At 38.7% G+C, this 14,007-nt stretch overlaps 1 protein-coding gene across 5 annotated transcripts in view; it reads left to right on the plus strand.

Moving 5' to 3' along the window:
* The window catches only part of DAAM2 (dishevelled associated activator of morphogenesis 2), a 267,666-nt gene that overhangs the window by 236,552 nt on the left and 17,107 nt on the right, over nt 1–14,007 (plus strand). For all 5 annotated transcript variants that reach the window (XM_070734270.1, XM_070734269.1, XM_070734272.1 and 2 more), the window contains 7 exons: nt 40–124; nt 2,010–2,116; nt 3,157–3,245; nt 4,043–4,211; nt 5,682–5,789; nt 6,781–6,841; nt 12,126–12,257. In XM_070734270.1, coding sequence (XP_070590371.1) covers nt 40–124; nt 2,010–2,116; nt 3,157–3,245; nt 4,043–4,211; nt 5,682–5,789; nt 6,781–6,841; nt 12,126–12,257 — 751 coding nt within the window. The remainder of the gene's footprint in view (nt 1–39; nt 125–2,009; nt 2,117–3,156; nt 3,246–4,042; nt 4,212–5,681; nt 5,790–6,780; nt 6,842–12,125; nt 12,258–14,007) is intronic.

Below are 14,007 nucleotides of genomic sequence, written 5' to 3' on the forward strand. Positions count from 1 at the left end.
AATTTCATATATGCCTAAATGAATTGTATATCATTACAGGTTGAAGCTATCCAATGAAGAAATTCGGCAGGCAATTTTGAAAATGGACGAAGAAGAGGATCTGGCGAAAGATATGTTGGAGCAGGTGAAAAAACTTAGTTACTTAAACACTGATGTCAGTGGTAAAAGGAGAATGTGTTTCCCTTCTTATCAGGTTACATCTCAGCAAGCAATTTGTATAAACATGCCAGCATGATGATCACTTTCAGATTTTTTCCCCCCTCCAAGGTTCTTCATTGCCTTTGGGTTGACGAGTGTAGCAACGGTGTCAGTAGATTTTTTCCTAATGTCCTTGTACTTTAGGTGAAGAGTTATTGGTCCTGAACATGAAAAATAGCAAGGAGAAAGAGATTTTTTTTAAAATCTGAGAGAGAGAAAGAGAAAGAAGGCAGGAGGAATAGTATAGCGCCCTGATGGCAAAACTACGGCATGTGTGCCCATAGTGGCACACGAAGCCATGTCGCCTGGCATGCACAGCATTGCCTGTTTGTTTGCCTTCCGAGTTTCTTGTGCACATGTGCATGTGGCATTGCCCACAACCAGTGTGTGTATCCATGCCAGCCAGCTGATTATCAGGTGTGCATGTACATCAGAACCCAGAAGTTTGGCTTTTCTGGAGGGCGATCCCTTCACACGTGTGGGAGTGTGCGGAAAACTGGCTTGCACATGCGTACCTGCCAGCTGATCATCGGTTTGCAAAAACAGTCCCATTTTTTATCTATTTCTGTGAAAAACGGGGCATGCAGAGTTTTTGGGAAGCCTGCAGAGTAGTCCTGGCAGCTGGGTGAAGGCAAATACACCCTCATTTTTGAAAAAACCAGCCTGTTTTTCACCCTTTTTTGCAAAAATTGGGTACGTAAAGGGTTTGGGAAACCTTTAGAGTCCTCCTAAGGGCTGGGGAAAAGCAAAACCACCCTTTTTTTGCAAGAAATGGCCCAGTTTCCACCTATATTTTTTACAAAAACAGGGTAGTTGTTGCTTTTCCCCAATTTCCAGGAGCACTCTGCAAGCCTCCCAAACCTTCTACGTGCCCCATTTTTGCAGAAAAAATGGTCCATTTGTTTAAAAAATGGGAGGGTTGGGCAGGGCTTTGGGAGGCCAAATAAATGGGTGCATTTTGTGTATAAGACACACCAACATTTCCACACACTTTTTTTGGGGGGGGGGGAGGTGTGTCTTATACTCTGAAAAATATGGTAAATTTTGGGTACAATTGTGATCTTTTTCACTTTTGGGTAGCTGCCAGGACTACTTCTGGTGCCAATAGCTTTTCTGTGGCTCAGCAACAATTAAACTACTCCTTGGAATAATTAATGAATTGGTAAGAAAGCATATAAACTAGGATGATCTTCCAGCATATTTTGAAAGCAGCAATTGGATATGTGAAGCCAAGCCTTAATCCCATCAGATAGATAAAAAAGAATCTGTTGCTGAAGGAGCTGTGTTTGGAGTTCAAACTTTGAATGATCACCCTACACATTTAGTCATATCGGCATTGTTCATTATCTTTCTGAAGCAGCCATTTTAGAAATGTGCTGGAGGGGACGGCGGGGAGGATAGATAGAACTTTGTATTGGAGGAAGAATGGGAAGAACACTCTTAGTGCTCTATTTACAGTGCTACCCTCTGAATGGCCTTATGTGTCAAAGAGGTTCTTTTATATATTAACAAGTGATGCAGCAACCAGTAGCTGGAAGTGAGAAATTCTACATGGAATTATGAATTATGAACAAAGTCACAGTAGGAATATGAAGAATCAAGACAAATATTTCAGGAAGATCACTTTAACTACTACAGATGCATTACTTTGAAAATACTTGTATAGCAAGATGTAGGGCAGAACATCCGGTACCAATCTATTAGTTCATTTTCATGCTGTCAACCTCCTCCTGTCTGGTTGGTTCTTTCACGTTTTCTGCATTGCTATTGTTGTTGTTTTTTTTTAAAAAAATCTGCTTTTGGTGTTCCAGCTACTGAAGTTTGTTCCAGAGAAGAGTGATATTGACCTGTTGGAAGAACATAAGCATGAAATTGATCGCATGGCACGAGCAGATCGTTTCCTCTATGAAATGAGCAGGTGCATATACATATATTATTAGGTCTGTTGGCTTGTGATGGAGAATGAGAGAGAATGGGAGAAATTATTGTAATGTAAATTAACACATGGGGCTGACCTAGTGACTGAGTGGTTAAGACACTTGAAAATCTGAGTGCCAAGCAACGGGGTGAGCTCCTCTTTTCATCCCAGCTCCTGCCCATCTAGCTATTACAAAGCATGAAAATGCAAGTAGATAAATAGGTACCACTTAGGTAGAAATGTAACAGCACTCCATGACATCATGTTGGCCACATGACTGCGGAAATGTCTTTGGATGGCAGTGACTCAGTGGTCTTGAAATTAAAATGAGCCACATCCTCTGTAGTCAACAATGACTAGTGGAATAAAATCTGCAGAGACTCCTTTACCTTTTTATAAAAGAATGTAGCCCCCATAATTCCTAGACATTATGACCTTGCTAATGTACAATTATGGAAGTTAAATCTAATAAATTGAGAAAGCCAAGATACAATGATACAATTTCAATATTTCAAATAGTATAATTGTCTCATTCTTATTGATTACATAGCTGTGTTTGTCAATGAAGTTCAATTACCTGCTTTTCCTATGTAAATTATATAAACATTATCTTGCATTTGAGTAACAGGCTCTATCCTTGTGTGAATTGCTATGTTGTACAGTGGAATGGGAAGCTTGAGATGCATGTTAGTGATGCCGAAGTGTGACCCTTGTGTAAAATACTGAAAATGTACCTGGAAAATATTTCTTTCATTGAACTGGAAACTTCTTCATTCTCTTTTTCCTCTGTATTTGGGATCTCAATATCGTCTTCTACAGGGGAATAAAAATGTATGATTGTTAGGAGATTCAGGATTGATCCTTAGCTGCAAGACATTGTCTCCGGAAAGAGCAGCTGATAGCATTTTTCATATTCAGGGATTTCTGTTCTAGTAATAAAATAGACTTTCCATAAAAATTGATTGGTGTTACAGGAATTCTGTTTTGCTGAAAGACATTGAAATGCCGCTCAGACAGAACTCTTGCTGTTTTCTTTCTAGGATTGACCATTACCAACAAAGACTTCAAGCATTATTCTTTAAGAAGAAATTTCCAGAGAGGCTTGCTGAAGCTAAGCCAAAAGTGGAAGGTAAGTTATATTCTTTACAAACAGTAAGGTGTCAGAGGTATCGTCTTGCCCAAGGAACACTGTGCGCTGAACCATTCTGTGCAAACTTAAGCAGAAGAAAATTGATGCCACTGTAGTTTGTGTTATGAATTGAACAGCCTGAGATGTCTAGCTCTTTGGCAGGATCCCAGTTTCTTGGTGGGTTGGATGGAGCGTATCAGTCCTTGGGGTGCATCAATATTATTGCAGAAGAAAACTTGTCACAATCCTTCCTTCATTGACAACCTTAAAAGCAGTGAGAGGGTTGAGGATGGAGCAGGCAGAGAGTGTAGGTTACTCACTTTTGCTGTATGCATTCTGATATTTTTAATGATTTATGATTCTGCAGAATTAGAACCATCCAAACCAGTGGTGAAAACTATTTTTTTTTTAAACTATCAGTTCTGTGGGCATGGTTTGATGGGCATGGTGTAGCTTCGTGGGCTTGGGTGGGGAAGGATACTGTAAAATATCCATTCCCACCCCACTCTGGAGCCAGCCAGAAGTGGTATTTGCTAGTTTTCTGAACTACTCAAAATTTCCGGTACTGTTTCTCCAAAACCTGTCAGAACCTGCTGGATTTCACCCCTGACCCGACAAATACACCCATTTGTCTATTTCTATGCTCTATTGCACTTCCTGTCTTGAAATGGGAGAGAGGAGCTTTGGTTTTAGAAAAATGTAGTATGCATTGTTAGGGAGATCCCTCCCCTACATTCTTCCTTTCAACTATCATCCGTCCAATATGTCAATCTAAAGGCCCTTCTTGTCTCTTTCAGCTATTCTCCTGGCTTCCAGAGAGCTCATCCGCAGCAAGCGCCTGAAGCAGCTTTTGGAGGTCGTGTTGGCCTTTGGCAATTACATGAACAAGGGACAAAGAGGAAATGCATTTGGGTTTAAGGTTTCCAGCCTGAATAAGATTGCAGACACCAAATCTAGCATTGATAAGTAGGTTCACTTAATCTTCGATACTGGACTTCAGTAAAAAAAAAGAGTTTCAAGGGCATTTTCATAATACAAAAGACAAATTAGAATACAGATCATTAATTTTGTACATCATATCTGAGCATGCATATCTGAAAATTAACATTAAAAGTGGCTACAGGACACATAATTAATTTTGGTGCAAGCTTGAAACAGAGAAAACAGCTTTGTACCAAAAGGAGATTTCTGCTAGTCTTGTAAAGAACAGCAGTTAACTCTAGCTAGAACTTAAAGACAACAATGTTTTTAAAACTGGAGAAAAAAAATTCTGCAAGGCTAAAATTAATGGTACGTGGTGGATTTTTTTTAACACACTCAGGGGATTTTTTAAAAAAAAATCCCAACTCATCTTCATGGGATAGTAAAATATTTCAAATCTAAGAGGTAGAGTATTTCTCTTTGTACAAATAACCACCAATTTCTTTTGAAATTGTCTGTGAGGTTAACAACAAACTGGTGATAGTTCATGATCTCTGTAGCTGTTTTACAGTACTTCTATCTGATGACACTTGATGATTAGAAATAAATCTTTTGTTTTTCATTTTGAGAGCATCCATAAATGCATGCACTATCTTTCCATATCACCAGGAGTGAACTTGTTGGGGAGGGGTTTTTTGCAGTATAAAAAGAAGTTATTTTAAAAGAACAAAGGAAGTCAGCTTCTCTAGAAGGCTATTAAGAATGTTAATTTTTCTGAATCAAATTTCAGCACCCCTTTCCTTCTCTTCCAAGTTGTTTCCACTTTCATAGCCAGGGAACAAGGTTCAGAAGATAGGAACTTCCACCCCCAAATTAAAAATGTATCAGGGACCTGAACAAATGCAAGGCTCTTCATTTGGGAATTGGATGCAAGAAACAAAACAATATAGCCATTGAATAGTCTTCTTGGAGGCTTGGGATGTTTTGCTGGGAGACCTTCGTACAGTGTTGCTTCTGTTGCTGAGTCATTTGCAAATAATCATTTGAGTCTTCAGGGCAGAGGTGGGAACATCTAGTCCACCAGATGTTGTTGCAATGCAGCTCCCAGAATGTCAAGGGTGCTGGCAATCACATTTGAAGACAAAACGTTCCTCACTCTTATTTTTAGCACAAAAGATTTGAAATATTAAATGAATAAAAGCATTTACGTGGCTGCCTGATCAGATAAAGTGACTCGGGTGGTATCCAAAAAGGGAAGAGAAATCAAACCAAGAGAGAAACAATGCTTGCCATTAAACCCTATCAAATAATACAATGGCAATCAGAGTTAAAATACCATACTGTAGCTCCTCAGATTGAGGTCTCTACTCAGCTTGACCCAAAGCCCTATTACATCAATCTTATATTAAAGATGTGAACGTTAGACTAAGAATTTGATTTCATTTTAAGCTTTTCAGATATAATAACTCTTATCCTGATTCTGTTCCCTATCTCTTTCATGCCCATTTCTCTTAGGAATATTACCTTATTACATTACTTAATAATGATCTTTGAAAAGAACTACCTGGATGTGCTTGATGTACAGTCTGAACTTCAACATCTTCCAGAAGCAGCAAAAGTCAAGTAAGTATCATTTCTTGCCATTTGGCTAAGATCTAGTGTTTCAATCTAGCCTATTTTGATCAGTTATACAGGTATGCCTCAGATGGGATACACAATTGTGCTGATTTTAATATAATTGGAAGAAATTAACAATTCAAAAAATACTTGAAGCAGCATCTAGAAACCGCGGGGAAACTGTAAAGCTGATTAAATTATTTGCAGCATGTCCATGCTGTCTTGTCTCAATCCAGACATGGTTGAATGTTACTATGTATACTTGAATGTTACTATGTATACTGCATAGCTTTTAAACAATAAAATATAAAAGCAGGAAGCAGGAAGCAACATTAATGAGATGCCTATTAAAGCAACTATCTTTTTAAACTCGCTCAGAAGGCTAAAAGATTACAGCTGCTTTAAAGAAATGCTGTTTCTATCCTTTGCATTTGGAAACATCACTTTCATTTTCAGAGCATGCATAGCTTAAAAATAGTTAATTGTTGTTATAAGGAGTATTTATGATCTCCAGATGGATCTCCTAGAGCCTACCTTCTTTTTGTCTTTTAAGCAGTTAGCAATTAATGAATAACATTTCTTCCATGCCTTTCCACAATAGGTGCTTAGAGAGAGTGGCAACATAGTTATTTTTATTTTTTAGAAATTAATGAACATTGAATCAACCAAGTAACACCAAGTAATAGCAAACAAGAACTGCTGTCATTTAAGCTGGTCAGATGAAAAGACTTAGTTGTGGTCATAGCTCTGGTAGCCTGCCTCCTATGAGGCCACATCTCATATTTTATAAGAATATAAATATGCTCTTAAAAGCCAATGAATAGCAGAATGGACATCTCTTTCTGTTCTAGTATCTGCTGGGGTAGGCTAGTGTTGGGGGTGGGTGGGTAAATATGACATTGAAAGAATGGTTGGTTGTTTCTACTTTGAGCAGTTACTCTACCATCCTTATAACATTGCATTTTTACTTTAAACCACTCTCTGTGCCGCCTTGCAGCCTGGTGGAGTTGGAGAAAGAAGTCAATCATGTAAAGACTGGGTTGAAAGCTGTTGAAGCTGTAAGTATGTCATAGTTTCTAAACACACTGTTTTAAAAATGTCCCACCAGGGATATGGATCAGAGGGGGGGGGGGGGGTTGGTGAGAGATGAAGGAGCTTTTCTTCCTTGTCTTGCAGAGCCTGTTTCTCTGAGACCATTCCTTACATCTCACCCCTATATCTCTTTTGATAGCTAATGTGATGATATTAACAGATGTGCAGGGAAACTTGTTTGATCTGGGGCTGTGAGCAGGAGAAAAGCAATTTGATCAACAGTGCTAATCCAAATGTTGAATACTTTTTCTTCTTTCAGAGACTTTTAGTCTCTGAACAGGTGTTAGATGTAGTCTCTTTGGACAGTTTACACAGGCGGGGTGTAGCCTAAGTAATAAGGCATTTATTACTTGCCAGAATGATTGCCAAGTAGGGTGGAAGCAGGCAGGGCAAGTCTGAAAGGAGATATCCACTTTGCTGTACAGCCTTCCCTGACCCAGTGCTCTTCAGATGTATTAATATTTTATTCCTCAGAATTACTGAGTTAGTGAAATGACTGAAGTCCAACACACCTAGAGGGGGCCCAATACGGGAAGGTTATCATATTGTTTTAAACCTGTCATTACATTAAAGAGTAAACACAACTGCCTCCTACTCAAAGTCTTTAAGCATGATTCCCCCCCCCCTTAGTAGATATTTTGCCCTTTTAACGTCCTAACAGAACCTTGCATGTAATGTAGATGCATGGATTGTAGGAATCTGTGTAAGATCAGTCCAGGTATGGCTGGCTTTTATTCAGGTTGTAAGGCTGGACTCTTTTGTCTCTTTCTCTGTAGGCAAATGCTATTTTATGAATGATCCCTGGCATTTCTCCCCATTTCTGGATTTTCTCTAGTTCTTGCATACAGTTGTGTAGGAAAAAAAATCCATTGTAATTTGTTTTTAAAGTAAGAGTTTGGAATATTGCAATTTTTTTTTCTATTAGGGTGTAGCTCGGCTTTGAATAGTCTTTCTATTTTCTGGATTGCACAGGCTCTGGGGTAATTTCTGTGGGATCACACGGAACTCATAAGGAAAGGAGCCAGCCAGCTTTTGCAAACAGAAAGGCTTAGTCATAAAGGATTCTTCAGGACATTGCAAATGCGTGAACTGGGATTGGGAGCTACAGCCAGTAACATCTTCTTTCTCATTTTATCTGTCATGGGCCTCCTGTGTGGCCTTCCTTTAGTCATGCTTCTTGCATGTGACTTGAGACTGCTGGATTAGTTTGCAATATCAAACAGCTTCTTAAGATTAAATATTTGCAGCTGGTTGAGAGCATTGAGAGACTTAAAGTTTCATCTATTTTCTCTCACTGAATTACTTGACTGCAAATATATTTGTTCAGTAATTTCCTTAAGATGCAGGCCTTCGGAGATGGAACAATGAAATGTTAATGCCAACTTTTAGTCAATGTTTACCGCATGTTTCATTTGCAGATAATGAATCTAACACAGGATTGTAAACAATGCCTAGTTATCATATGATGGGCGAAGTAGCCATTGGTGGTGCTCTGTATTAACAGACATAGGATATATTCAAAGTATAGAATAACACTTTTTTTCCCTTGCTGCTATAAATACCACGCTCCCCTTGTGAGGTTATTTAGGAACAATGGGCATATTGGAAAGTTATAACACTCCCTTGTTTTCACTTCCTTCTTCCTCTAATAGATTAATTTCTGAGATTTGAAATGATTGAACTGAATCATTTTTATTTGCAGCTACAGTGGTGGGATTCAATTTTTTTTTTTACTGTGTCTCCCAAAAGCCTTTCTGTAGAATTAGAACCATCCAAACCAGTGGTGAAATCCAATTTTTTTTTAAAAAATTATCACTTCTATGGGTGTGGCTTGGGCATGGTGTGGCTTGGTGGGTGTGGCAGGAGAAGGATACTGCAAAATCCTCATTCCTTCCCAACTCCTAGGGGAAGGCTATTGCAAAATCTCCATTCCCACCCCACTCTGGGGCCAGCCAGAGATGGTATTTGCTGGTTCTCTGAACTACTCAAAATTTCCGCTACTGGTTCTCCAGAATCTGTCAGAACCTGCTGGATTTCACCCTGACCTAAATACACAGTGGTCTATTTCCATGCTCAGTATTGCATTCCTGTGTTGAAATGTGAGAGAAGAGCTTTGGCTTTAGAATAGATGGGGGTGGGGTCAGTCAGAGGGTGTATTTACTGGTTCTCTGAACTACTTAAAATTTTTGCTACCGGTTCTCCAAAACTGGTCAGAACCTGCTGAATCTTGCCTCTGTGCTGCTATTCTGTTTATCTACAGATGGCATTTATTCCTTACTGTTAGACAAATAGATATTTAGCAGGTTTTTTGGCCATATAAATGAGGACTGGGCTAGATGAGAGGACTCAGCTTTCACTTAGATAGTCCTCACTTTTAAAAAAAATGGCTAAAGACCTCTTTGTCTAACAATAAGGTTTAAAATGACTATCTGCAAATAGTCATCTGCAAGTGGAATCAATTCCTTGCTTCTTTTGAAGGATAATAAATCTCACAGTATCGCAGATCAGGGATTATATTTCCAAGCATCTTTAGTCCCTGTTAGACAGATGCAACTTTTTAAAAATTTACATTCAGAGTAGATTTTGGAATTCATTGCAAATTCCAATGTCAAGTTTAAATAACACCTTTTGCCTTCTTGTTGCTCTTCATGCTATACACCCTTGACTCATAAACCCCCAGAAAAAGGTATTTGCATGGAAGATGCAGGCATCAATCCTTCCAATAAGAGGGGGAGGGGAAACGAATTGTAGAAAATATGAAAAAGTACCTCCAATTCATAAAATGCTTCTCAACACGTGTTTTCAATATGTATTATTTATTAATCAGATTTCTATGCCGCCCTTCTCCTGGGACTCAGGCCGGCTCACAGCAGACAGATACAAAAACATGAAGCAATCTAAGAGCCCACAGGGTTAGTCTTCTTCGGGTCCCATCAGCTAAACAATATCTGCTGGCCCGCCTGTGGGGCAGGGCCTTCTCTATGGCTGTTCCATCTCTTTGGAAGCTGCTACCTCCCGAGATCCGGACTGCCCCCACCCTACTGGCCTTCCGAAAAGCTGTAAAAACCTGGCTTTCCTGGCAGGCCTGGGGTCATTGATCAGATGGCACACCATTGGGATCTGATCAGAGTTATTTTTTAAACTGTCTTAATTGTTAATTGTTGTTTTAAAATGTTTTGTACTGTTTTTAGGGGGTTTTATATTGCATTTAATGTGTATTTGGTTGTAAGCTGCCCAGCGTCTTCTGGGAGTAGGGTGGCATATAAGTCCAAATAATAAACAAACAAACAAATAAATAAATAAAATTGTAATTTAATAAGAAAGATCTTTGGGTCCCAGCAATTCCGTGATGGCTGTTTCATAAAAGCAAGAGGTAGCAAGATGCAATTCCTGAATGGCAAACCACTTACTCTCAAGTGTCCTTGAGATACCTCCTCCTCCTCCGCCTCCTTGGCCAAGCATTTTATCTCGTCCATGTACCACCCGTGTCACTTTGTGATTATTATAAAACCTGGCAGCTAACATCTTCCAGTGTAGCTCATTCATTTCACTCATTTGGAGGTATGTAAAAACGTAGCACTGTAACAACAATAGAAGGCTGTTGTTGGGAGGAGACGAGAGGCAAAATGGCAAAAAAAAAAAAAGGCGCAACTGTTGACTGCATTCCAACATGTTCTCACCACAGTCCTGGCACTGACAGTGGAGAGGGTTCTTCAAGGCCCCTTCTTACAAACATCAGACTAAAAATAGGTTTACAGTCAGCTGCTCACAGAGGCACTTTGTAATCCGTCGCTTCCCAAACGCTGGCAGCACCATTTGAAAATGAGATGTGAGCCTAGCTTTGAAAATTTCGCAGACTACAGCCAGCAAAGCAAAGTCAATCAAAATGGAAAGCTCTAAACCCTCACTTTGCTTTATGAGGATTGCTGCCAAGACATCAGCTCTCCTGCCAGTGGCATTTGTAACTTTTAACAGATTGTGGAGGTTGAAGCCAAATACCCAGATTCACTGGCCATTATTCCAGGTCATTTTAACAAAGGTAACTTAAGGAAAAAAGATTCCAAAATATTTTCAGCATGTCAATTGTCCCACCAGAGGCAAGAATACTTTACAGCAATAGCACTTAGACTTATATACCGCTTCACAGTGCTTTACTGCCCTCTCTAAGCGGTTTACAGAGTCAGCATATCACCCCCAACAATCTGGCTCCTCATTTTAGCCACCTTGGAAGAGTGGAAGGCTGAGTCAACCTTGAGCCTGGTGAGATTTGAACTGCTGAACTACAGCCAGCAGTCAGCAGAAGCAGCTTGCGGTACTGCACTCTAATCACTGTGGCACCAAGGCTTTAGACCACTGCTACACAACACTAAAATATCCTTATCAGTCCTTACTATGAGCAGCTGTGGGCTTTAAATGTAATCAGATTCTTCACTTCCTTCTTCATGAAATCAGATTCTTGATGGTTTCTTATAAATCCCCTTTTCTCTAGGATCACACACAAAGAGATCACCTTTAAAAACTTGTAGGGATAAATAAAATTGCATGGTATGGATTGGATCAAGTGAGATTTAATCCAGTTCTCCTTCAATTGTAGTCCTAAACTACTCTGTCAAATATGAATCATGAGAGCAATTTCCAGACTTCCAGCATAGTCCTCTGGCCAAAAGATTTTCTTGGAACCTTCATTCTGAGAAAGAAAAAAAATTGACAAGAGCAGCAAATGTAACCTCAAAATAAGAAAGTTTAACCAAAATCTAATGAGTTATTATTGTAATTTGTCAGGACGGTGGTGGTAGAAAATATAATGTTCTGTTCTAAGTAAGTGAAAGCTATGCAGAAGTTAGCATTTAAGGAAGTAAATTTAAGTGGTAAACTCTGCTGGGAAGCAACAGTCTTCCAAAGAAGAGGATAACAACTCTGAAATTATCTTTGACTGACCTCCTGAGGTCATTCAAAATATTTACAAGTAATGTTCAGACATCCTGAATCATAGTCTTCGGAGAGGGGCTGCATACAAATCTAATAGATAGATAGATAGATAGATAGATAGATAGATAGATAGATAGATAGATAGATAGATAGATAGATAATAATAATGATAGGGTCTTTCATATTGTCAAAATTGGAAAGAAAAGTGGTTGGATGGAGATAGATAGATAGATAGATAGATAGATTAGGTTTTGTCTTTTTATATTGTTATCTAATCTGGCCAAGTACCAATTAGCTGTTCCAATCTTTTTCTTTCCTTAGGAGCTAGATTATCAGAAGCGGTATATGCGGGAACCAGGTGATAAATTTGTCCCAGTCATGAGCGACTTCATCACAGTTGCCAGTTTTAGTTTTTCTGAACTGGAAGATCTTCTGAATGATGCAAGGGATAAGGTAAGTTGTTTTGTTTTGTTTTATTTGTTCATTTGTATTTCATGAGAATAGTCATTTTCACCAGGCAGTGGAATGAATAAAGCTGGACTTTCAGTTCTACAAACAAGGAATTCTGGGAGTTGAAGTCCACAAGTCTTAAAGCTGCAAGTTGGCAGATCTCAAAATTAGAGGTTAGGAGTGCAAGGATCTTCAAACCTGGCAAGTTTAAGGCTTGTGGACTTCAACTCCCATTTCTGAGCTAGCATGACTGGTGGAGGAATTCTGGGAGTTGAAGTCCACAAGTCTTAAAGCTATCAAGTTTGAAGACACCTGAGTTAAAGGTTAGGTGTGCAAAGGTCTTCAAACCTAGCAGATTTAAGGCTTGTGGACTTCAACTCCCATTTCTGAGCTAGCATGACTGGTGGAAGAATTCTGGGAATTGAATTCCACAAGTCTTGAAGCTGTCAAGTTTGAAGTTTGTAAAAGGTGTACATGGTTTTAAAAAGTATACATGGTTGTAAAAAGTATTCTGCTACACTGGAATTTTATTAAACAATATAATACTACACTATTTGGTTCAGAATGCTTTTTTCCTTGTTTTCCTCCTCTAAAATCTAGGTGTGTCTTATAAACTAGTGCGTCTTATATGCCAAAAAATACGGTAATTTTCCAAAATCTATATGGTAAACACCATTTTGCTACATATTCAAAAACATACATTCTTAAAACTTTCAGTATCAAATTTATACCATTATCCTCTGATAAATATAGTAACACCTTCCCAGTCTGAAGGGTCTTAATCTCTCCAATATACATTTTGTTAAAAAAAAATAGTGATTAAAATATAAGACTTGCTTAAGCATAATGTCCATAAAGGCAGTTTTGCAAGTTTGTTGCTTGATGAAAATCCCAGCTCACAACCACTTCAATCATAAAATGACTATTGTCACGGTCTGCTCAGGAGGAGCAGCTATCTAGTGTCACCTGGATGGTGTCAATGTTCTGTCATTGTTTTATCCAATATGGAAACCAGTATGTAATTGTTAAAAATAAGTTTCTAGTGAAATCGAGTTTTATTGATTTTACGGGGAATCACAATATTGCAATGTTTCAGAACACCTGTTACAGATTATTGATCTAAAGCGCTGATTTCATCAAACACACAAATGTGACGCTGAGTTTTTGAAAAGGGGTCTGCTGTCATATTTCAACAACCTAAATGAATTCTACTTTTATGATTTATGATATTATGCTTTCATGTCCTTATCTAAGCCTTCTCTGCTCCTTGGGGAAAGTGGTGGTGATCCTACTAGTCAATCCAAGTGAACCTGTAGGCTGCTTCTGATGAGTAACAAAGGATTAAAAGCAAATAATATCTGGTATATAAATTATTGGTTTGATCTGTATTGTTCTCGTTCCAAGAAAAGCAGGAACATATGCCAACTTCCTAGCATATTACCCCAATCCAAATAGAACACTTCCTTCTGAACTGCTGTGTTTCACGTCCCCAAAGCCAGCTTTTAGTATAACCTAGAGAATAGAGTATTATTTGCTCTTGACTAGAAGTTGGCACTATGCCCATAAGTCCCGAGGGTGAGGAAGAAACCGATAAAGAGAAGTTACAACACCATTAAATTGTTTGAAGAATATGTCATAATGTAAATAAGGTGTGACAATGTCAAATCTTTTTCTTCTTTGCTAATGTAATAAACATTACATTAAACAAAGTAAGTATCCCATTCCTTTTTTTCTCCTTTATGTTAGCAGCTTG

This window comes from Erythrolamprus reginae, chromosome 1, assembly GCF_031021105.1.
Source record: "Erythrolamprus reginae isolate rEryReg1 chromosome 1, rEryReg1.hap1, whole genome shotgun sequence".
NCBI classification, from domain to species: domain Eukaryota; kingdom Metazoa; phylum Chordata; class Lepidosauria; order Squamata; family Dipsadidae; genus Erythrolamprus; species Erythrolamprus reginae.